Here is a 25,418-nt window from a genome sequence, read left to right on the forward strand (position 1 = left end):
GCTCGTGCTCTCGGTGTTTGTCAGCTGTGCGGCAGCAGCTGGTCCAGTGGATCTGTACCTTTAGTAAGCGCTGCTTCCACACGAACCCTGAAGTTTTTCTATTATTTAGCAGTCACGGCTGTTACAGTGGCGACGTGCCCAAAGAGCCCGAGCTAGCCAATTTAACTTTCCAACAGACATAAGACGACATATGACAAAACTATTTTATTCCAAGAGGGTTTTTTTTGTACATGAGAGGAGTCAACATTGCAACAAAAAGTCTAAAAAAAAGGTGCATGCAGTTGCTCATTTCAAAATTATGAGATTAGAAGGATCTCAGTTATTATCAAAGAGGTAAGAGCCCTTCCAAAATGCAGTTCCTTGCAATAATCTGCACACTTTTATCTAGACAATAAAACAATATACATATATGATCTTATGTATATATATATATATATTTATATACTTCTTATGCATATATTAAAACTACAAAAGCAACTGGGGCGGGGATGACTACAACCCAGTAGCTGCCTCTCTTATTCCTTAGTACAATGCAGTAGAACTTCATTATAGTAAACCATCACATGGCAGACAGAATGCAAGACTTCCCACTACTAAAGGCAGTTCCCTTTCCTCTGTTTGTGATAAACTCCATATTCCTACAAAAAGTGTTTGTCACGCAAAGCCGTCGATGCATCATGCACACCTTACTACTGAAACTTGGCACAAGTACAAACGTGATATAATGAAACTGTCTACCAGTCAAAGACCAGTGTAATTGCCATGAAAATAGAGATAGGCCTAATGTCCTATGTTGTAAATGCCGTTTTATACTTTTTTTTTAACGAGGAATCTGTCCTTTTTTCACAGTTTTGGCTTTTTGCATTTTTGGCACGGGTTTGCTTCATCACAGTTTGCATTGTGTCGAGTTACATCACTATTAATGTAATAGATTACGCTTTGTTGCCAACTCGTCTGCATGACACACCACCCTCGCACACCCCTTTAATGTGAGCAAACAGCGACTCGTCAGATTTATAAACTTCAACAACACATCTGACCAGAGATCAAGAGGTATAGTCAACATAGACTGCTCGTTGAAGTCGAGGGGTTCGGGGCCCACGAAATGGTAGAAAAATGTGACGTTGATTGCTTGCAACTATACACAGCATGCCAATGTGCTGTGGAATGTTCCGCAGCACATTTATACAATTTTGATACAGTAACAACTTCCCAGAAAATAAATTACAGAAAAAGCTATAATGCTGTAACAAGAATCAAGCATTACCTCCTGTGAGCAACCTGACAATAATAATAATAATAAAATAATAATGATCTCGATATTCGCCTTTCAAGTTCATCGAAACGTAAAAAGCTGACGACAGACCTCACGCGTCGGTCAAGCTTGTCTGGAACTGTACATTAACAACCCTCACTTTGTACCCGGGTTGGACAAGACCCAGTACACACAACAGAATATACACAACCCAAGGAGGTGGAAACTACTTTCTCCACCTCAACCCTGCAGTAAAACTATTACAAAAAATGTTATGGTTCTCACCGGAAAAACACTTAACTATGACGAGGCCCTGCTGCATTCCAACAACTGCTATCACAACCGTTCTAAAATAGGAAAGGTTTTTAAAAAGGTGATGAGAAAGAAGTGTCTTTGATGCGCTTGTCGTAACACATTCCTTGTGGAAATCACATTGTAGAAACACATAAGTTGAGAGCATGTCAAAGCGTTCCAGAGGGGATCCACAGGGCCTTGTTCTGTTCGTCATCCACGCACATTTTTACCTGGGTGCACATGTAAGCCAAGTTGCTGCCGGGAATCACGGCTGAAAAAAACGAATTCGCAGGTGTTCAAAACACACGTGTGAGCACACTTTGCGAGCAGGTCAATTGTCGCAGTGGCTACTGAAATGCACGGGCATTAAAGTTACGCGGAGGAAAGGGTGTGTGGGACAGCCAGAACAACAACAACTCTATTGCGAGATGATAAATGGGGAGTTTCGTCGCCAAGGGTGATACTCTACCCCATTGCTGGTTGTGATGCGGGGAATGAAATAATGAGCCCCTTCACGCTGATGAGCTCCTTCACGAGGATCGAAGTCCTATGGTATTCAGAAAGGTGAAGAGAGCATTGAGGGCAGAGCGCTGGTGGGCTGGATGTGGCCAAGGACCAAGCAATTTTGTGAGAGAGAGGGGGGCAGTTTTGTGGGACAGGCAGCATTTACACAATACCTACATCAAGAGCATGCAAACTTTGCAAATGAGCTAGCGTCAAGTATGGCAAGAATGAAATAATGCATGAAATAATGCTAGTTAAGTCTGCAGTGCACATGCCAGTGCAGCAGTTACACTGCACACAGGAGTTAGAAAACACTCAAGATCTGGGTATTTGGAATCACACAGCAGTGATGCCAGTCACGTCTTCTTGTAAGTGAGCATAGGTGAGACTCTGTGTTTTAGGGTAAATCCCAGTAAAACCCGTTTTTACTCTCCGGCTTGTACCATCGTCACTTAGGGTAAAACCCGAAAACTAACTTGGCAATGTGCCAATTCAGGCGCCAATACGGGCACTGCCCAGTGCTAAATGCTGCACATTCAGCATGGCTGTATTCATATTTTGTGTTCATCTAAAGTGCGAGAAGCGCTCTTTTTTCTATTTTCGACCCGAAAATCTGCTTTTCCACCCGATATCGCTTGATTTTACCCTGAAATAACCGATTTCCAAAAACGTAACCCGAAAACACAGGGCCCTAATGTGGGGTATTACCTCCCAGAGTCACAGAAAGAACGACTCACCACTGATCAAATGCTTGTGTTCGCTCTCGATTTTCAATGCATGCTCATACATCTCCTTTGCTGCCTTAGTTGTGACCTTCTCAGTGAGGTAGGTCGAGTCTTTCACTTCCCTGAGAGAGTGGCGGAAAGAACATTATACACTGCATTGTTTAATGTTTACTCCCTAAATTTATGCAAGCTATGGAGGACACGTAAGCTCAGGAAATGGGACGGGATGGGAGAAGCAGGACAAGCATACCCGTTCGCTCACCTGATCTGCTTTGTTGTCTTGAACTTTATAAATATGACAATAGGAAAAATATGGCATTTGTTTAACCTCTCTACGGCGGACAGACTGACATCTAGAAATCCGTGGCACATCTGTAAGGCAAATTTTTGTTTCTTTTAATTGATATACCAGAAACATTGGTATACAGAACATAGGTTTTGTCAAGAGCAGAGCAAGCAGTGATAAGAGAACGGAAAGTCTCTCGACAAAAGGAACTAATCACAAGTTATTTTGCAAAAAATGTACCTAAGTTACTAAATAGTTGTAGAGCAGAGCTTGAAGTTACCAAGTTATTTTGCAAAAGTAACCAGTTACACTCAAGTGTCTTTTACTATGTACCAGATAATTCGTAAGCCCAAGTTTTCATCTCCACAGTTGCGCGGTTTCCCAGAAAGCTACGAAGCTTGCTTCACATGTTGTTATATACACAATGAAAACAATGGTTACCTTTTGACTGATGGTCTGGATCGCGGCCATTGTGACGCATTCAAAGTGAGATCCCCTCCTGCGGAAATCAACTATTTCAAGGTCCTGCAGACTGCGTTCCAATGTCTGCAGGCTCGCCCGCGTCGCTTCTGGAACACAGCGTTGGAAAAGGTGAGGGAAATCCTGCTCCAGCTTGTCCACCACGGCCTCCTGCAGGGGTCCCACCAGGATCACCGGCCGCAGACTGGGATCTGCATCGCAAATTGCGGTTTTTAGTCTCAGCAGAAAGTGCACACACGTGGGACACTCTCACAGTTGATGCGGTCCACGCGGAGGTATGTCGGCGGCAGGTCTTCCGCGAGGGTGCCCGCCGAATCGCTGCAGCTGTTGATGGAGACGTCCGAGAAGGAAGCCAGTTCCTTGCCGTCGCGCGAGCGGTGATGTCTCCTGCGGCGGAAGAAACTGCGCCGTGCTGAGGTTGAGCCCCTACGTCCGCTTCCGTCGTCGAGGTCGAGCAAGCTGCGCTTCATCAGTAGCTCTTCCTCCGCTCTGGAGGAAATAAAAACAGACAATGAGGAACCGTCGAGGTTTGCCACAGGAGGCGCCCTTACCCAGATGCCCTCAAATTATGGACATCGCACAGGCACAGGAGACAAGCCGATACTCTGTACATAGCCTATTTGCTCAACTACCGTATTTACCCACATAATTTGTGCACCCCCAACGTTTGCGTAATTTTTTGGTAAAAAAAATTAAAAACTAAAAATTTGGTTTAAAAAATTGGCGCCAATTATGCGAGCAAATACAGCAACAACCCAACCAGTTCTTCCGCAGGTTGTGATCCAACAAAAGTTCCGTACTCGCAAACTTTATTACAGTGACCACGTGACCACTAAATAAAGAGGTCTGTAAATCTGCCATGAAGGACAACTCACTTGTACTTGCTGGGCACGAATCCGCATCGAACTTTCTGACCATCCTGGTCTAGCAGCCAAGCCCTCCATTGGCCTGGAACCCCTTTGTACATGGTGTTATCGATGTGGAGGATGTCGTCCTTATGAAAGGCCAAGGAACCATCTATGGACGCTCGATCAAATAGTGAACGCACGTAAAAGGAATCGCCCGGTTGGTCCTGGATCTCCGTGTACCCTGCACAGGCGTTTGCATGAAGTCACTCCGCGCAACAGTAGCGCTTAGTTCAATGCCATATGACAATGTACTCGCACGACACAAGTATAGTCACATGGTATCTCAGTATAATTTGCGGTCCTTTTTTGGGGCAGAAAAAGACAAACATGCCACACAAAGTGCTTGTTAGAAATACCTCGGCCGGGTGTTTCTCAGGGCTTTCTACAACTTTCCAATTGACACCTAGGCCCTTAAACCGATATTCTAAATGTTAGCTAATTAGTTTTATCGAATGAATTAGGTACAGTGGAAAATACTGAAGACTATGGCACGCGGCTGGTAACAACATTCAGTTGGTTTCATTCGCGTAAAGTGTTCCGTCCCCTTCTTCTGTCTTCTTTGTGCATGTTTAGACTGTTGTTATCAGATTTCCTATTTCTGACTTTTTTTGTTTAATTCAGGGGTTCAAAAACACAGCTGGCAAGCATTCTTGCACTCTCAAGTCCCTATATTAGTCCTGTGTGAATAGCAAAATTTCCATTGCGAACAGTTTACGAATATTTCACTTGCACTGCGAATCAAACCCAAATAATTTCTTCGGATGGCAAATTGAATTCGAATAATCAGAAAAGGCCCAATTTGAATAATTTCTGACACCGCATGGTAAAATATTTTGTGGTGGTGTGCTCATAAGATGATGTTCTGCTCCAAACATGAGACTTTCCAACCAGCATAACATTGTGAGAGAATGCCCAGAGTATAGTGTTGACCATGAGCACACAAAATTTGTAGACTTTAGTGACAGAATATTGTCAACAGTGTAAAGCGGGCTTCACCTAACGCTCGAGAGTAAGGAGGTGAAGCCGGCTTGCAGAATAGAGCCGCCCACCAAAAGAAAAGAGCAATGGCAGTAACGTGAAGTGAGTTTCACCTAACTCTTGGATGAAATGAGGCAAGGCGATAACCATACCTCGCTTCAGTACTATTCGAATAGCATCAGATATCCGTTTCATATTCGAAATTTCGAATGTGTATATTCGCACAGCTCTACATAACCCACAGTTATGCCGGAAACCCGAACTTCCTTGCTCAGTTATGCACATGTGGCCACCACAGTTCCTCCCCCCCCCTCCCAAGAAAAGAATTACTTACTGTTCGGATCATACTGAGCAAGAATTTTCACATTGTCTGCAGGCCTTGCGAGCTCGTACGCTGCTTCTTCCGCAGTTGCATTTCTTAAGTCTGTGCCATTGTACTGCAAGGGGCATGCACTTTAGTATCACCTTCTCTACGACCACTCGTTACAAAATTACAAAAGCCTAGTCCAATAACTTCAACAACAAAAAAAAACAACAAAAAAAACACAAAAAAAAAACAGGAAGAACTTACTTCTAAAATCTGATCGCCAGTTCGGAGACCACCAGGACCACTGGCAGGAGAGTCGTCTTGGACGGAGTGTACAAAAATTCCGACGGCATTGCCTCCCAGCAGGGTGATACCCAGGTTCGACGTGGCTTTCCTCAAAACGACAACTCGTGGCTCTGCCCTGGAACCCTTTGTGCTGTTAAAAAACAACAAAAAACAAACATCCTGTTCATAGGCTGTAGCCAGTTACATGGGCCTGAAAGAATGAATGAATGAATGGGAGCCTAAGCTCTATTCAGCCGTGCAAAAGTGCTGATTCTGGAGTGACCTCAAGGAGGTGACTGTCCTTTGTGTTTATGAATGCCTCGGTGATTATCATACAAAGGTAGAAGATGGATGATTCCACCAGTGTGAAGGATTAATAATACGATTGAAAATACCTTTACAGCGTGTCTTATTCACTGAAATGTTTTTTTTTTCTTCCTCAAAATAGGGAGAGTATGCATAAGTCGAGCACTTTGGTCCTCACGGAATTGAAGAACTAAGCAAGGGGTTGAGATCGTAGAAAGCCAAGCTGCACAGTCAATTCCGTCAACAAAAGAGCATCACCTCTTTGGACCACCCGGGAATGTTTTTTATATTGCAAGAAGGGAAGGAGGGCAAAATGTCACCCTGGCACACCACATCCCCAGAGGCAGATATATGGGATGTAAAAACCGGTCAAATCAAAACTGCAATGCACAAAAACCTAAATGTGTATTATGATGGGAATTGCCTCGGGACGAAAGCTGCCGATATTTCGAACAGAGACTGTTCCCCTTCTGGGCAAAATGTGTATTGTTTTGTACTGATATATTGATTGTTTGATATTGATATATTGATCTTTGTGCCATAGGTATTAGCTGTCAAAATTACTTTTCTTTGTGAATGTTATTGCAGTTGCTGCTCTACAACCCCATCAAATAAACTCTCTAATATTTCTGCACCAGCTGTTGTCTTTACACAAATTACACCTACATCTACACCTGGTACTACTACGCCCTCGGATAACGTGAGCTAGGAACGTCACAGTCGGAGCGGGAAACAGAATACATAACGTCGTTGAATCTCCAGCAAATACAAGTACAGTACATCACGGCTGAGAAACTGCTGCATCTACATGTGCCAAGGCATAGCAACACGCAAATCAAGGGTGCCGTAAAAAAAAAAAAAATGCAACAAAGAAAATCCACAAATTAAAAACTAATACCGTCACAAAGGCTCTGGGATGCACGATTTTCACAAGAACCAGGCAGGATGCCACCAACAGCAAGCAGTTGAAAGGTTTAGCAAAACATCCCGTGTGCTTACCAAATTAAAAGTCCATCCTAATGCAGTAACAAGTTATCATGTACTTTAAAATCTTGGCCTTATAATTTCAGTAACTGCAATAGTACAATACCATCCATACTCAGCACACTGTATGGTAAGAATGGATAGGCCCCCAGTGAGATATATGTATCAAAATTCTTCCTTACCTTTATTATAGCACCTATGATGCCTTGGATACATTTTTCCAGTGTGATACACAGTGAAAGAGACACACTTTGTCAAAAACACAGCATCCATTCAAAATGCTCTATTCTCAAAGATCACTGATTGATTATCTATCTGTATCTATCTATATCCGTATATCTATCTAAATACAAGTCTCATAGAGCCACAAAGGCAGCTCATTTCTATGTGCATATAACCAAATAGAGTAGATTACGGCATTTGCTTCAAGGTTGCACGGCATAGGCTGAACGCTGCCGTCATAATTTTCAATCCAGTTCAGGATCTGTAGGCGACTGGTACTGAGAGGATTGTGAACAGATTTATCATCGCTAACATTCCCACAAGAAGCCCCATTTATGTCACACCCGATAAGAATAACGCTCCCAAACCATACGCCCCAAGTGCCTATGCCTCAAAATAGACTTCAACATAAGATGCGGACTCGAGCTTGGCTTCTTGAATGAGAGACGCAGAAAAGTGGAGGACATCTGGATAACTCAACCATCTACTTGGCAGCAGATTCATCATACGGTGTTACATATATCTACAATTCCATTTCATGTCTAATACTGGATGTCATGACCTCCACTTTAACATCAAAGAATTGTGATTGAAAAAAAATCTAGAGGCAGCTATCCAGATTACTGGTTTTTGCAAGCATGCAGAGGTTTAACCAAAACAAAACAGACATCCAGAACATGGCTTCCAATTCACGTTGTCCTTGCAAATCAAAAACAATTACCGAGAGTTATTCCGAAATATTTTTCTTTCTTTTTTTTAAAAAGTACGGCATAGCGTTCATTCAATTTTACAAGATTGTCCCAGAAAATCAAGGCATTCGTTGTGAAAATCCTAAGTATACTCATTTGAGAAAAGAGTGCCTTGAGGGAACTCACCTAATGCCAGGCTGTTTCTGCCTAGTCAGGGTTGATGTGGCCGAGCTGGGAATATCATCGTTCGAAATTCGGATCAGGTCGGGTCGATTGGAATGCCGCATCTTCGGAGAGGGGGATTGTACGGGAGACTTCTCGTCACTCGAGCTTTCATTGTCTGACGCTACCTCCCTGTATTCTGGTTTGAAAGCAAGCATTGTAGGGGACAAAAATTTGCCAATGGCATTGTGTAAGAAAAGATCACTTACTGTCGGGATTGAACTGCACCAGCATAGTGATGCTGTCTCTGCACTGGCGCAGAACATTGGCAGCCAACTGGTAGGTTGCGTTTCTCATGTTTATTCCACATACCTGACAAAGAAGTTAAACTTTCATATCTCAGCCGACTGGCATTGGGTTAAAAGAGTCCTTAATGTTAAAAGTTTTTAGCCCCCCAAGTTCGAAGCTTTTGACTTTCTTGAGAACACTACTAAACAGCTTGTTGGGCCAGGACATTTCTATGCCCAATATTTCGGACCATTTCATAGGAATTGATTGATTTTTTACACTCATTTTGTGGACTGCACATGTCCTAAGAGCTGAAGAGGAATGAATGACAAACAGCACATCCAAATGAAGACCCCAAACACTTTGGACAGCTGCGCTTGTCCTGACACAGAACATACATGGAAGTGGTGCGCTCATAATCCACTGCTACTTTTCAAATGTGTACCGTGAGTGGATTTCCAAATATGAGCCGTATGAGTTGTCAATATGCAGTTCTTAATAATCAAGCCGGGAGTACTACATTACTCTGGTTCTCATATACGATGCAGGGATGGATTACAATGCTATAGGAATTCAGCACAGCATCTGCCACTTCTGTGATGTTGGCAACTGTTTTCAATGCCATGAAGAAACTCCTACATCAGTCACAGCAAACCTTGTCATCATGAACACAGCTGTCAATGTGTATAGCAACAATGCTACACTTCATTAACACAGTTAATACACTTAAGCCATTTGTCAATGACTCATGAGCATTGTTCCAAATTTGTGTCACAAGGACAAGTTTCTTAAGTCGCTCTGACTATTTCAAGTAAAGGCTTTAGAAAATGCGAACCTTTGCCTTCGACCAAAAATGTGCAGAAAGTTTGAAGCATTTCGTTTCTGACAATGACACGAGTACACGAGTGGACATACCTCAAGCAGTTGGTCACCGATTTGCAGGCCAGCCTGTGCTGCCAAGCTGTTTTCCGAAACAGAGGACACAAATATGGTTCCGCCAGCACCGCATTTTATCTGGATGCCCAGCGGCTCCAGACTCTTCTCAATTACTATGCGACGCATGTCTCCCTGCTTAGGACGCCTAACATGGTAGAAAGCAAGCGTTAGGCATCCGGTAACAAGTAACATCAATCCCTTTGTGGTACGGCCTTCCAGTTACCAAAGACTGCTACAACCCTCACCGTTTGTTCCGCAGCTCCGTAATGGTACGCGATCCGTTGGGTGTGAGCAGCTCCACCGTGAAAGCTGGACTGCCCCGGTCAGAAAGTGAAGGTGCCTTCTCGATGGAGCTCGTCGACACCTTCCCCGCAGACGACTTTGACGTCACACTCGGCGTCGAGGGAATCCGAATCCGCTGACTCCGCTTCGGAAAGGTTGCCAGCCCGTCGTACGTCGCAGTCGGCTGCACGTAAGGTTCTTCCACCCTGTACGGCATGCTGTGCACGTGGGCAGGGACGAGCCTCTTGGGATGGAAGTGCTGCGGAAAGTCCAGACTGTGCGTCGGGGACGTTCCGCAGAAGCTGTACTGCGACGGACACGGAGAGGGGGTGTACCGACTCCCTTCTTTCCCGATGTAGCGCGGATCCATCGGCCCCTCGACGACGTCCGGTCCTGCAAGTATGGAGTCGCCGCTGCGGGACGCGTACGAGGGATAGCACGCGTGCGGGTGCACCCGCGAGTACATGGGCCCGCGGAGGGCCTGGTGCACGTGACTGGGAAGCAGTGTGTCACCGTAACCGCCAGACTTGACGTACTGCTCTCGCGTGTAGTGCGCGGACCTGGGCCGCCCTTTCCCGCGGTTCTGGTACATCTCCAGGACGTCTTTGTGCGCCGACACCACAGAGTAGTCCAGACGGTCCTCGGGGGTCCCGTAGTGCAGCGGAGCGCGCTCCGAGCTCTGCTGCACGCCAGAGGCGACCTTGACGGGGCTTCCCGGAGACGTATAAGACCCGGAGCTCGAGGTGCAGTTGCCGCTCGAAGGGGACGTCAGCTCCGCGGAGAAGTCCACAAACGGCTGCTGCTTCGTAAACGACGCCAGAGATTTGCGTTCCTTACGCTTGTGTGGTTGAAGCGTGTTGAGGCCCACCTCGTTGAGCTGTAACGGAGGGCCGCGGTACTTGGGCCAGGTGCCTCCATTGTTCTCGTGCCGCCCCGACGATTTCTTCATGGGCTTGCTATGGCACTCCAGCACGGAATCCAGCTCCTCAATGGGATCGCGCTCGCTGGGATGTAGCGTACAGGTTTTCTTCTCTTTGCTGACGCGTTTTTCGCCGAATATCTTGTTGTATGCCTTGTCCAGCAATGTTGGCTGCACAGACAGAGAGGTCCGACCTGGCGCAGACTTGCTGCTCTTGTGAGACACCTTGCCGTTTTCCGTCAGACCTTCAGTTTGTACGGAACATGACGTAAACATCTTTTCCTCTTGAGGCGTCGGACCTGCAAGCGATGCATCATGTCTCTCTAGTTTTCACGCACATACAGAGAAAAATCCATAATACAAGACCCGATTTTTTTTAACAGAACACATACACAGAAAAATGTCACCTGCCAAGATTTATGTATCGGGTCTGAGGTTTTTGGGTTTTACACGATTCTTCCCCGAAGTTACATCCCGGCACACATTTTGCGGCACACTTGAATTACACGAATCTTCTACATTCGAATTTTTTTAGCGTATTTACTCGCGTATAAGACGCACATTTTTTACACAAAAACATAGCGCCATTGAGGGATGCGTTCAATACTGGGGGAGGGGTGGGGGATGCATGGGGGACGACATGCTCGTCGTTCGTCACATTCGTCGTTCATCATTCCAGCACTAGGGGGTTCAATGCGCGAGTAAATATGGTATGTCGATGTTTAGCTGTAACTTCTGTTGAAAAATTGTTTAATAATTGTATCCGAAAGACCCTAGACCATAGACAAAGATCGAGGAAGTGGGTGGCACCTACCATGGCACACAGGGGATGCCTTGTCTCCCAAGCTGTGTCCACTTGTTGTAGAGCCTGATGGAGAACCGCCAGTACTTTTTACCAGCTGGAGTTGAACGGGAGCTGTGGCATTGTCGAGACACTCTGTGGCCTTCCTTGGGTCGTCCACTGCTTTTCCGTTTATCTGCAAATAAGGAACGCATGGGTACAGGCAGACCAACAAGAACAGGTAGCTTCGTCTATACTGACAAACATCAGTCCTCGTCTGGGTTTTTTTCCATGCTACTTCGCTACAGTGGATATTTATCAACTACCGCGCCTGTCTCACATGCTCGTACGGCTACTTTCGTGACAGGTGAATTTTAAATACCGTATAACATTCATATATCATAGTTAGAGCCTGAAGTTTTAGGGTTTTACCCGATTCTTCCCCGAATTTGCACCCCGAATTGAAGGTTGCCTCTTTAGGGTGAAACCCGATTTTTACCAGGCAAATTGCCCTCTCTGGGATGTCTGTAGGAATGCACTAACTTACTTGTTTGGCAGAAAAATGCAGTTACATCACCGTTTGTACCAAACCGCTACAGTTAGTTGAGTAACTGAGCCCGATTTCTCCCCAATTTTAGCATAATGGAAGTTCTTTCACCCGAATTCGCATGAATTTAGTGCACGTTTATTTACCCGATTTTTACCCCCCGAATTTAGAAAAAAAATTTCCCGAAAACTTCAGGCTCCACGTATAACATTTATATATCATAGTTGTCTCAATGTTTCCAAGTTGCCTCTAACCTGTAGGTCACTACAGAGAAACAGAATGAGCAGAAGCTAACCGAAAGAATGCGATCTCCAATGGCAATTGTTCCTTCTCTTGCTGCCACTGAGCCTGGGCTCATGCGGCTGACGTAGAGACCTGTGTCCAGTGTCAAGCCATGCTCAGCACCCACGTTGAGTTGTACAACCACTACACCACGGCTGCTCATCTGCCTCTTTCGTCGCACCAGCTGCAGTCGAGAAGAGTGTTTAGCGAAGCCTCCAAAAGACATTTTCGAAAGGTCCGAGAAATAAATAAACTTACGAGGGTGAGCGATCCCTTGGAAGCGTGCAGTGCCTCGTAGACGGATCGTTTTTCCATACCGGCCAAATCGTGGCCATTTATTTTGACGATCCAGTCATTAATGCTGAAATTGCAAAAAAATATGTATATACATACAGTCGCCGACCGATTTTTCGGACATGCTCGATTATTCGGACTCGTTCGCGGAACAGCCGCAGGTCCCATAGAGTTGGTGTATAAGAATGTCAAAAATTTCAGATGCCGTGCAGTCTCGTCGCTCGATCTTTCAGACTCTATTTGCCCAACAAGCCAATTTCTCTCTTGGGGTGACGGAAAATATTGATATATAATCCGAAACTCGTACCAAAAGAAATCAACCAACTAAAATATTGTGGCAAAAAAGTAGGCAATGATTGTTCATTTTCCATTCCTCTCAGTAGAAGAGGTCCGTCGTAATGCTTTTCATTCTTCGTTTTTGGCCAACGGCTTGATTCAAAAGGCCCAGCACGGGCGTGCTGTCCGCCCACGAGTCGCGCGACAGTGCTGTAAAGCGTGCTTCACCTAAAGCACACATGCGTAAGGGGAAGCCGACTTGCGGACTTGATGTCGGCAGTGCTTCTATCAGTGTACAGTGACAAAGTGTACAGTGATCAGGCAGAGATGGAAGTGTGTTAGGAAAGCATCGATAAATTTTTCCAGCCTACTAGTGCTTACTAAAGTTTATTTTGAAGCGAAATTCGGTTTTTCGGACTGCTCGATTATTCGGACTTTTGCGCTATCCCCGCAGAGTCCGAAAAATCGGATGCCGACCGTATATATATATATATATATATATATAGATGAAGATGACAAGAAAAGACGACAGCCTGCACAGTGATCGGCTATCTTGCAACTGAAGGTAAAACATGAAGGTGGAGAACTTCACCACTTCCACATTCTTTACGGAAGCCCATAAGTTCGCAACCAGCATGATGATGCCTAACATTTCACGCACCAGCTTCTGAACAGATCATTATTCTTTTACCAGCTATATTTTGTTTACTATGTCATGCAGGGCAGTTTGGTGCCTAAAATGGAATGACTCGCACAAACTGATTGCACTTACCACAGCTTCCCATCTGCAGGGCCCCCCTTGCTTACTGCACCAACGATTGGGAAGGAGCCCTGCAGGTCCTCTTTCCCACCAGACAGATCAAAGCCAAGATCGCCATCGTGCCTCTGCATTGGAAAATTATGATATAAAGTAGACTGTTGGGATGATGATGACTGGTATTTTTATGGCACACTTAACCGGACTAGTAATGTGCTTTCGAATTTTATGTTTTTGGAAATCGAGGGGGCAAAAATCTGGTTTTATTTCAGGAGCTGTAAAACAGGGTAAAATCGGGCAATGTTGGGTAGAGAAACAATAAAAAAAGGGTGCTTCTCGCATATTTAGACAAACACAAGAGGCTAAGCGGCTGCACTGGTTGCGCAGTGCTAAGTGTTCTCGAGTGTCCGTATTGGTGGCTGAATTTGCACTTTGCAAATAGGTATTGTTTTGGGGTATTTATTTCGGGTTTTACCAGAAGTGATGAGAATGCAAATCTGGCGGGCAAAAATGAGTTTTGTCGGGTTTAACTGTACAACACAAGGCTATAAGAGCAATCAATGTGCTCATTCCCTTGAAGAGGTAAAAAAAAGGAGAGAGAGGAAGGATAGAACTCACAATATGTACTTCCTTGACTTCTGTCTCCCACTCCTGCAGATCAGTGTCGATGGCAGAATCGCGGCTGTGGTTATTCCCAACGGAGTTGAGCTGTTTCATGCGGGACTCCTTTTCGAGCTGTGCTTCAATCTTCTCCCTAAGCATACAAGCAACGTGTTGAAACGTCAGTTTTCCTCTAAAACGACCTAACTATGTCTGTACCAAATCATTTTGTAAAGAGATATGTCATACAGTGGGCTCCCACAATTGCCACTGGCTTATAGGTAGAGCTGAATGTTTTCAAGTGAAACCAGATATTGCTTGAATGTACCCACTGAATAACACAACAGTCATTCAGGTTTACCCTAAGAGCTAGATGTCAATTTAAAATTTTTTCAAATTTTCAAGTCACAGATTGGTGGTGCTTAACTCCAGTGGTGCTTAAATTGTAGCTTTGAGGGTATGTGGAAACTTTGAAGCCATTATGATATTTACAAAGATGATACAAAAGTACTATATCATTGCGATATTTTCTTTTACATCCAATGTAACCTGAATGCTGTGATACCACAGTGCTTTGTTGCTCGTAAGATAGAGGCTGGTCTTAACCACGAAATTTTGAAAAAAAAAAAAAAAAACAGAAAACAATATATATATATATATATGTTTATAAGTCCCATATATATATATATATATATAAAATGAAAAAAAAATAGCCGGAGCCCTTTGGCTGCACGTATAGCATATGTTTGTAACTCAAACGTCGCCATGCCAGTCCTGGACAGCTGTTTCGGCCTTGTTGGGCCTCATCAACAGGACGCAGGCAGGCAACGTTTGAGTGGATGGCGTCAGAAGGTCACGTAACACGTGATTCCTCCCGTCAGGGTGAGACAACTCACTCACTGAAAGCCCAGTGCAAAGCCAGTGAAGTATAAAATGAAAAAAAATAGCCGGAGCCCTTTGGCTGCACGTATAGCATATGTTTGTAACTCAAACGTCGCCATGCCAGTCCTGGACAGCTGTTTCGGCCTTGTTGGGCCTCATCAACAGGACGCAGGCAGGCAACGTTTGAGTGGATGGCGTCAGAAGGTCACGTAACACGTGATTCCTCCAGTCAGGGTGAGACAACTCACTCACTGAAAGCCCAGTGCAAAGCCAGTGAAGTATAAAATGAAAAAAAATAGCCGGAGCCCTTTGGCTGCACGTATAGCATATGTTTGTAACTCAAACGTCGGCATGCCAGTCCTGGACAGCTGTTTCGGCCTTGTTGGGCCTCATCAACAGGACGCAGGCAGGCAACGTTTGAGTGGATGGCGTCAGAAGGTCACGTAACACGTGATTCCTCCCGTCAGGGTGAGACAACTCACTCACTGAAAGCCCAGTGCAAAGCCAGTGAAGTATAAAATGAAAAAAAATAGCCGGAGCCCTTTGGCTGCACGTATAGCATATGTTTGTAACTCAAACGTCGCCATGCCAGTCCTGGACAGCTGTTTCGGCCTTGTTGGGCCTCATCAACAGGACGCAGGCAGGCAACGTTTGAGTGGATGGCGTCAGAAGGTCACGTAACACGTGATTCCTCCCGTCAGGGTGAGACAACTCACTCACTGAAAGCCCAGTGCAAAGCCAGTGAAGTATAAAATGAAAAAAAAAATAGCCGGAGCCCTTTGACTGCACGTAGAGCATATGTTTGTAACTCAAACGTCGCCATGCCAGTCCTGGACAGCTGTTTCGGCCTTGTTGGGCCTCATCAACAGGACGCAGGCAGGCAACGTTTGAGTGGATGGCGTCAGAAGGTCACGTAACACGTGATTCCTCCCGTCAGGGTGAGACAACTCACTCACTGAAAGCCCAGTGCAAAGCCAGTGAAGTATAAAATGAAAAAAAATAGCCGGAGCCCTTTGGCTGCACGTATAGCATATGTTTGTAACTCAAACGTCGCCGTGCCAGTCCTGGACAGCTGTTTCGGCCTTGTTGGGCCTCATCAACAGGACGCAGGCAGGCAACGTTTGAGTGGATGGCGTCAGAAGGTCACGTAACACGTGATTCCTCCCGTCAGGGTGAGACAACTCACTCACTGAAAGCCCAGTGCAAAGCCAGTGAAGTATAAAATGAAAAAAAAATAGCCGGAGCCCTTTGGCTGCACGTATAGCATATGTTTGTAACTCAAACGTCGCCATGCCAGTCCTGGACAGCTGTTTCGGCCTTGTTGGGCCTCATCAACAGGACGCAGGCAGGCAACGTTTGAGTGGATGGCGTCAGAAGGTCACGTAACACGTGATTCCTCCCGTCAGGGTGAGACAACTCACTCACTGAAAGCCCAGTGCAAAGCCAGTGAAGTATAAAATGAAAAAAAATAGCCGGAGCCCTTTGGCTGCACGTTTTTTCATTTTATACTTCACTGGCTTTGCACTGGGCTTTCAGTGAGTGAGTTGTCTCACCCTGACGGGAGGAATCACGTGTTACGTGACCTTCTGACGCCATCCACTCAAACGTTGCCTGCCTGCGTCCTGTTGATGAGGCCCAACAAGGCCGAAACAGCTGTCCAGGACTGGCATGGCGACGTTTGAGTTACAAACATATATATATATATATATATATATATATATATAGCTCTACTTATTAGGCTTTATATTATTATAAATTGCTTACCCAATAGAAGATCGGAAGCAACACAGAGTGTGAAATCTGATACAACTGATTAATTTTCCGTGAGTATCTATCTCCACATAGCTGAATTTGTGATGCACAACTAAAGTAGATGCTCTAATAAGTGTGATTCTTAGAGTACATGTCCCACTCAACCCTACACATCCAGCATAAGACAGCCAGAGACACAGTGTCCCGTACTTGAGCTCCTTGAGTTCCTTGGATGCCTCATTGCGCTGACGCTTGATGTCATCCGAGTCCCTGAGGGCTTCTGCCAAGTCACTGACAGCACGGTCCCGCTCTCGGCGCAGCTTATCGCACAGCGTACGAATGCTTTCCCGTTCCAGCACAATCTTGTCCCGCTCACTGAAAGCCCAGTCCCTACGACGCCGGCATACTTCTGCCTCTTGCTGAGCCTCTGCGCAAATCCTCCAATGTTAACACTTGCCAGATAAATGATGTGATGAACAACCAAATGCCCCGTCAGGTTCAGCTCTTCACGAAATCTAAGACCTGAACCACAGTCTGCAAGCAACTACTATCCCATCCCATCTTGAGAAATGGGAAGGGTAGCACAACCCAAAAGGAGAGAATACATAAAATAAATAAAATGCAGATCATGAGCGTGTCATACAACTGCACCATTACCCAAATTTTTCCTTCCCATGAATGCACTGTTGAAAATCTCGGATGCTACTCTGTACCATAGGCTACAAGAACATACCTTCACTTTGAATAAAACAAAGTAGAGTACAGAGCTGTGTTTCTCAGAGGTCTTGCAGTAGTTTTCTGTCGAGTACATAAATGCATGATATACACTGGTGCACATCATGTATCCAACTTTTCCCACCATGCAGTTTCCTGACAATTTACCACGACAGAGTACCATGCACAGTTTGGCATTACTCCAACAAAAAGACTGTATTATAGTCTCGTTCTTTCCATTGCATAACTTGACGTGCATGACTTCTGTAAGATTCAGATTAGGTCGTAATCTTTTTAGGAAGGAAAGTGCAGTAAAGTGGGAGGGCAGCTTACTGATGTGCATCTATGGAACAAAATGTTTATTAGTGCATTTCTGCAAAAAAGAAAAAAGAATATTCCCATTACAAAAGGCTCTGTACTGACCGGCAACCTCTGCTTGCAGGCGCTCCATGTTTCTCCTCAAGTTTTCGATCTCCTGATTGGCCTGGTTGAGGTCACCTAAGCTACCAGCTGCGGGCAGGTCTTTCCTCGTTCCGTCACGAGAAGGATCTTCTTCTGACGAGTTCTTGGAGTGTTTTTCTCGCAGTTCATTCAACTCCTTTAACGCTCGGTCTCTGTCTTGAAGGGCGGAAGCAATCTCCCGCTTTAAGCTCTCCATCTGGAAGTAGAATATTTGTAATGCATTTTTATTTTCACGTTTCCCTGTTCTCCCTAGGTATCCCTTATTCAACGAAAATAACCATTCTGACAAATAACAATGATTTTTATGATCAAATACCCTTTGTATAGGAAATGGAACTGGTGGCCGCATTTCCTGCCCGGGGAGTCTACTCTTTTATGTACAAAAACACTTCTACGTGTGCTGAGGGATTGTAGTCATGTTGAGAGGCCACATTACCTCATCCAGTGACGCTTTATGATTTGTTTCGAGGAGCCGCATTTTCTTTTGGCTTTCCTGCAGCTCCTCCTGGAGTCGCTCGATCTCCTTGTGAACAGAGTCTCGCTCAGACATGATGAGCGTGTATTCCTGCACGGCTGCATTTCTTTCTTCAGTCAGACGAGTTAGGTCCTTCGATGCCTTGATACGCACGGCCATCGCTTGATTTATCTCTTTCATGGCCTCGTCCCTCTGCTGTTGCACCTGAAAGTCACAAACGAGCAGAAATTTGCAAGTTATTCGAGTGTACTAGTACTAAGTCCCGTGATAAACTCAATCTTCAAGAAAGCCAGGTGCCATGGCTAGTACACCACACCCAACAAATTTACACGCTCGTAAAATGTGCATATTCGATCCAGATTTCATTGAACTCCAGTTCACAGGTCAATCTCGATGCTGGCATAACACTTTAATACGGTCGCGAGCCATTTCAGACTTATTTAGACTTAAAAAAAATTACAACTTTCCAATTCTTCAGACGAAACTGTTGGCACTGTCAAACGCGCCATAGAACCAATTTATATCCGCATCCAATTATTTTAGACCGTTCTTCGGAAGACGTGGTTGATCATTCGTACCCATCTCGCTTCAAATGTGCAGGAGACGGAGTTTATTTGCGTGCAACAAAAACCAAATGCTCCGCTGAACCCGTTTCAGACACTTTGCAAGGACTCATCTTTTTCAATATGCGTGTCTTCTATTACGAGTATCTTTGAGCATCGGAAATACTGAAATGCAGACCTCAACTACAAGCGAGGATGTCGATGGCGTTACAACGTGTTTAGTTGAGGCGAAGACGTATATGCATCGACGATCGACGCTAACATGCCGCCGCCGTTTGACACCTCGGCGGCATCAGCACCAACATTGTCATCGGCACCGACAACATTAAAAAAAAAAAGGGTGAAAATGACGGTAGCAACGAGGATGTCGTTGATGCACCCCCTTTCACAGGAGTAAAGGAGTAGTGACCACACTCACGATGCACTCAACGAAATTCGCCACGATATATTGTTGCGTCTTCATGCAGTGAAAGGAGACACGTAAATTCTCCTTTAAAGTCACCTTGGATATTCTGAGTCAAGATTTTTCAAATGAAGTAAATTCGGGCTGCCCGATATTTTCGACCAATTTCGTGCTTCCTAGAGGTCTGAAAAATCTGTCCGCAACTGTATCTATGAGTGTTTAAAGCTGAACTCTGCTTGTCTTTTAGTTTAGTGGCAACAGCTCAATGCCTTTCGTTGAGTTTTGCAGCATCGTTTTGCATTTCAAATACAAGACGCATAAAGCAGCATACTACCAAGATAAACGATTACCGGAACAAGCAGTGACTCAACCTATTGCTGGTCCTTGCCCTAACTCCTTGTCCCATGACTGGCAGTGTGATCACCACAAAATTAAACACCCAGTCAGGGCACTAATAGCGCATGCAGTCCGGTGAGTGCAGCAAGGCGAGTGTCTGTCACAAAAACACAGCTAAACTTGTAATTTGAGTAATCAACGTGTAAATCCAAATGAAGATGCACCTTAGAGAGCTGTTCACGAGCCTCGTTGCGCTCTCGCAGGGCATTGTCCCACTGACGAATGGCCGCCGTACACTGTTGCTGGAGGCCTGTACGTTCGCGGAGTGCAGCGTTTCGCTCCAATATGGCCTCGTCTGCACTCTTCTTGAGCCGCTGGAGCTCTTCTTGACACAGCTCCAGCTTGGACATGTGAGCGCTGTGAGCTGCCGTGAGGTCCGCATAGCGCTTGTGCAAGGCATCGTACTCGTCCTTCAAGGCCTTGCACTTCTGCCTGTAAGCAGCTTCACCTCCGACTGGATCCATGAGCGTTTCCTGTTCGGAGGGGGAAGAAAAAATGGTACTCAGGAACATTCATGAGTAGAGCCTGATGTTTTAGGGATTAACCCGATTCTTTCCCGAATTGAAGGTTGCCTCTTTAGGGGGAAAGACCGATTTTTACCCGGCACACTGCCCTCACTGAGACGTCTGTAGGGATGCACACTAACTTGTTTGTCAGCAAACGCAGTTACATCACCATTTGTACTGAACCAGTTCGGTTAATTCGAATAAATGAGCCCGATTTCTCCCCGAATTTAGCGTACTGGAAGTTTTTCCACCCGAATTTGCGCGAATTTAGAGCAGATGTTTTTTCACTCGATTTTTACCCCCCGAATTTAGAAAAAAATATTTCCGAAAACTGGTGGCCCGCGGGAAACATAAAAAATATCGCCGACACTATTGTTGTGAGAACTGGAGGGTGGAGCACGTTCGAGAAATAGTGCGCGATGCGTTTCGTAATTACTAAGCCCCTATGTCGTTATCGCCCTTCATAATTTAAGAAAATATGTTTCAGAGTTAAATGAATGTATACCAACTGATACAATATTGCTCTTATATCAGTTTAGTGCCCTTTAACCCTTTCAAGGGCCTGCAAAAATTACAACTGCGTGCCAAGATGGGTAAGGCTTCATAAACAACGTACACAGCTGATGAATTGTGGAAAGTTATTTATCAAATATTCGATAAGCCTTTAATGGTCATTATGCTTATATTTGCACTTGGGTTATGCATGTTTTGCTACTTATCTGCAAAGGTTCACGATAGTGAGGTAGTACGGCTTGGATGCACGACTATACGCAGAGGCCTTTGTACCACTCAACTTGTATGAATTCGGCGTCTTTCCGTAGCTGAGCGTGCCGCGTTGCCTGTTGGCACAGGCAAAGTGCCTCCTGCGCGTTCGGCTTCCCTGCGCCGCCGTCCTAAATACAGGCGATGCTCACCCCCCAGCGATATTACCAGTATACTTGTAAAGATAGCCCATGGATGGCGCCACAGTTCCCGGGAGAAGCCTCATGCAGCCAAACATCTCTCCCAAAGCACCGCCACAGCAGCATAAAGAGAGGGCGCGAAAATTCAAACTGAGACCTTTGGACGCACTGGTGCACCCGTACCTTTCAAAGGGTTAATGACGATTCAGACGAAGAAAACAAAAGTGAGTTTGGACCTGCCTATCTACTAGAGTATCCACTATAAATGACCATCAAGTACCTCCAAAAAGAAAAAGTCTGACCAAACATATTTGTAATACCACAGAATTTGCAAAATGCTGGGGCAATGCGAACTGTTCACACACATCTGCTTTGATATTTTTTAAAATTAGGTCTGCATTTCCAGGACACATCAAGGTGCTATGTCGCTTTCATTTCATATGCTGCTGCATCAAATTTTTATAGGTAGCACAAGGGGGCTGCCTGTTGTCATTGAGTGGATGCCACGTGCTGTTGTAGTGTGGACTGGGGCGGATTGCTGTACGCTACTGCCACAGAGCGTACACACAAGACGTAAGAAGACGGGAAAGACTAGCATTTTTAATAAGGCAACTTGAACGCTGATATCATATGTAATCAGTTGAAATTACGTGAAGTCGTATTTGGCAATTTAAAATGCAGGCATGCAGATTGGGTAATGTCTAGAGCCTGAAGTTTTACAGGAATATTTTTTTCTAAATTCAGGCGGTAAAAATTGGGTAAACAAACATGTGCTCTAAATTCACGCGAATTCGTGTGGAAAAACTTGGAGTATTCTAAATTCAGGGAGAAAGAGGGCTCAATTACTCACACTAACTGTACTTGTTTGGTACAAATGGTGATGTTACCGCATTTGCTGCCAAACAAGTTACTGTGAGTTCCTACAGACGTCTCAGTGAGGGCAACTAGCTGGGTAAAAATCGGGTTTCACCCTAAAGAGGCAACCTTCAATTCGGGGTGGAAATTCGGGGAAGGATCGGGTTAAACCATAAGACTTCAGGCTCTATTAATGACCTATGAAGGAGAGTAGAATGTGGTGTCCCATATCCAACTATGTGCATAATTCCTCCAATAGTTAATAGTAATCTTATAGTATAATACTTACTTGTTGCTGGCGGTGCAAATCAGAGAGATCCTTCTGGTTATCTTCCACTATCCTCTGGAGACGAGCGACCTCCTGTTCAAGGTGCCGTTTCTCAGCGTGAAGGTCGTTGTTCTCTTTCTTGATCAGCAGCACCTCTTGCCACTCTGGCGCACTCTAAAATAAACGCCATTTGCAGTTACATTTTGAGCAACATACCGTCTGAGGCAGGGGAATAACGATGCTCACTTTGTGCTTTGCGTGGTAGAATTCTGGCTCAAGCTTAACAGGAACATCGTTGGCAACAAGCTGGTGGTAGTCATAGTCTCTACAAGAACTCAGAGACCAGTCGCTTGAGCTGGCTGCAAACATTTAAAGACAAGGACAGACATGTTACATCTATAGACCCTGTCACGTTCAAGGTTCAAGGAAAAAGAAGATTGCTTGCTTCTGCGTGTGGTATGCACAGTTGTTCACGTGAGGAGTGCTGGCCGATGCGATATCTTTTGTACAGCGGTTCCCGAGCAGGAGAAAATTAACGGGCACGAAAATGAACGAAAACACACACGGGAAAACGAAAGAACTCGGCAAACGGCAGTCCACACGTGTACAGTTCCTGTGACTGCCACGGGGTGGCAGCACTAATGGTGGCGCCCATTCCTTGCATCGCGTTTTCATGTACATACACACTTAGAGCGGATACCAATTTCTTTGTCCAACCTGACGAGACAGCATGTAATCTGTAGTGTGATATGTGACGCGATACAGGATAAGACAACAGTCGTGCGTATAATTGGCAAAAACGTACAAAGCAACACAACAGTATAACAGAAACAAAGGTGGACGAGAAACAAACCATGCACTTTTCCGAGAGATGAACTAAAGGGGTCTCCACTCATGGTCAGGCGTCTATAAAGGCCGTCGGTGTCAGCATGCACCTGAAGTGGAACGAGCAGTACAGCTTTAACCTCGACAGAAACTAACTCGTGTTTATGTCAAATAGAACAGAGTGCAGCGTGCTAACGTAATCATACTAGGTGACACTGGCTCAACATAATGCTGCAACACGCCGTTTTTTCACGAATCAGACACAGGTCACATGTTAGAGTCCATTACTTTCAGGAAATGTGGATGGCAAATTTTCGGCTTACTTTGTGACAGGTCACAGAGTGCCCTTACTGCATCTAATAACAGTGGCAGCACACGCACTTGTGCTGCAAAGCTGTTCAAATGCTCACTAGTAACCTGTGCAACCAACTGTGAAACTAACGTGTACATTGCAGCATTGCTTACGAAGTCTCAATTACTGTTGAAATGTCTCCATGTGCCCTTAACCTTTAATCTGAATATTTAAATTTGCACAATTCATGAAAATTCCTTGGTTCTATAGATGATATAAGGAAATGCACACAACTTGTGTAGCTAGCACAGCTCAGAAAAAAAATTATGCACACATGCTCACTTTTTTCACGTAAAGCAATGCTCTGCTGCTTTTGTGTGTGAACTGTGGCTACATTCATTCACAGTTATACATCTTGCCGAACCAAAAGAAATGCAAATTGTTCCAACTGTTCAAATGACACCAGTTCGGCAACTCCAATAATTTTTCCAAAAGGGGATGGACGTACTTGACGGAGATCCCTGCGAGGCAGATCGCCGCCTGATGTCAGCAGACAATCTGTCTTTGCGTGTCCCAAGGACACACTAGGTGCCTCCTCGCTGCCACCTGCTACGAGAAAAAAGTGGCGTCAAAGCACATGACAGTCAAGAAGTAAAGAGCATCGAAGAAATGCTTTCTTCGCATACATGTAATGTACCTGGGACGCTCTATGTGCTGCACCAGATAAATAATGCTGTAGCAGTACATGTCAACAGGTCAGGTGAAACATGGCTGATGCAGTATTTGCAAAAAAATGTTGAGGAGCTTCATGCAAAATATGCAGTGCAGCCACTTTTTCTTTGCAAAGCTGGCTACCGTTTCAAATATTCCAAGCAGGATATCATATACTTACATGTACTACTGAAATTGTCACAGCGAACTATCAACTAAACACAACACGGAAAACTGCTGAGTGGTACAGTTTTTTGACAACGCGGTCCGTTACGCCGCGACACGGCACACACAATGCATAATTCAAAAACGAGCAAAAGAGAAATAAAGAGAGAGAAAATATACAGGTGCAAAACATGCAAGTATATTGAACAATGCTTAGAATTCGTCCTTGGCAAGGCCGACGAAACTAGTTTCCAGTTCAGTCTACGATTCAAGCAATAAGAGAAATCGCATCACGGAGATCTACGGCACGTATACGGACAAAATAGGACACTGTGACGACGATGTCAAATGGAACCTGCACGGAAGCATACGTGTGCAGCAACACTGCTACAATAACGGAAGGTTACACCGCTCACCTGAACTTTTGTTAGAACCGCCGAGAAACATTTCTATTCCTAATTTGAGCACACTTGCAATCGAGCTACGACTCCAAACGAAGCAATACTCGATCGTAAGTACGGAACACTTCTTGAGAAGGAACGAGTGTTTTTTCGTCCGAGATCATGTCAAATGACAACGCTGATTCACGTAAACCACATTACGTGAGAAAGAAATGCTGGTGACCGCTCTCAAAACCTACACTGTGAGGGATAAGCCCCGCCATGTCAGCTGGGACACGGAAGCACTTGCACAAGCAATGAGAAGTCATCGTACTCAGGAAAGACGCAACAGATCACAAGCAAACGCACATCATGGAGCTCAAAAGTAAATACAGTTAATATGTGCGGATCCTATCCTCAAGTAGCACCGAGATCCGAGCACCACAACCACAAAAACAACACAAAATTAAGCTGCGCTGAAGAACGAGTGAAGACGAGAGTAGGGACGTAGGGAGCAGTT

The 25,418-nt window shown here is 45.0% G+C and overlaps 1 protein-coding gene across 2 annotated transcripts; it reads right to left on the reverse strand.

Annotated features, from left to right (window-relative positions):
- Positions 1-189: 189 nt before the first annotated feature.
- On the reverse strand, positions 190-25,417 carry LOC135368457 (disks large homolog 5-like). Of its 2 annotated transcripts, none has more exons than XM_064601742.1 (26): positions 24,935-25,417; positions 24,151-24,248; positions 23,379-23,460; positions 22,772-22,884; positions 22,547-22,699; positions 20,159-20,467; positions 18,594-18,836; positions 18,119-18,353; positions 17,192-17,408; positions 14,366-14,501; positions 13,763-13,875; positions 12,679-12,781; positions 12,434-12,604; positions 11,625-11,787; positions 9,855-11,109; positions 9,589-9,754; positions 8,655-8,757; positions 8,410-8,584; positions 6,002-6,173; positions 5,765-5,867; positions 4,420-4,633; positions 3,798-4,033; positions 3,506-3,735; positions 3,041-3,150; positions 2,791-2,900; positions 190-1,820 (listed from the first exon to the last, which is right to left on the reverse strand). In XM_064601742.1, the coding sequence occupies exons 1-26, from the start codon at positions 24,963-24,965 to the stop codon at positions 1,717-1,719; spliced, it is 5,145 nt and encodes a 1,714-aa protein (XP_064457812.1). In that variant the 5' UTR covers positions 24,966-25,417; the 3' UTR covers positions 190-1,716. The 2 variants fall into 2 exon arrangements, with proteins under 2 accessions (XP_064457812.1, XP_064457811.1); XM_064601741.1 differs by having other exon boundaries at positions 24,151-24,251; positions 24,935-25,416.
- Position 25,418: the final 1 nt, after the last annotated feature.

Source organism: Ornithodoros turicata, chromosome 9, assembly GCF_037126465.1.
Source record: "Ornithodoros turicata isolate Travis chromosome 9, ASM3712646v1, whole genome shotgun sequence".
Taxonomy (NCBI): domain Eukaryota; kingdom Metazoa; phylum Arthropoda; class Arachnida; order Ixodida; family Argasidae; genus Ornithodoros; species Ornithodoros turicata.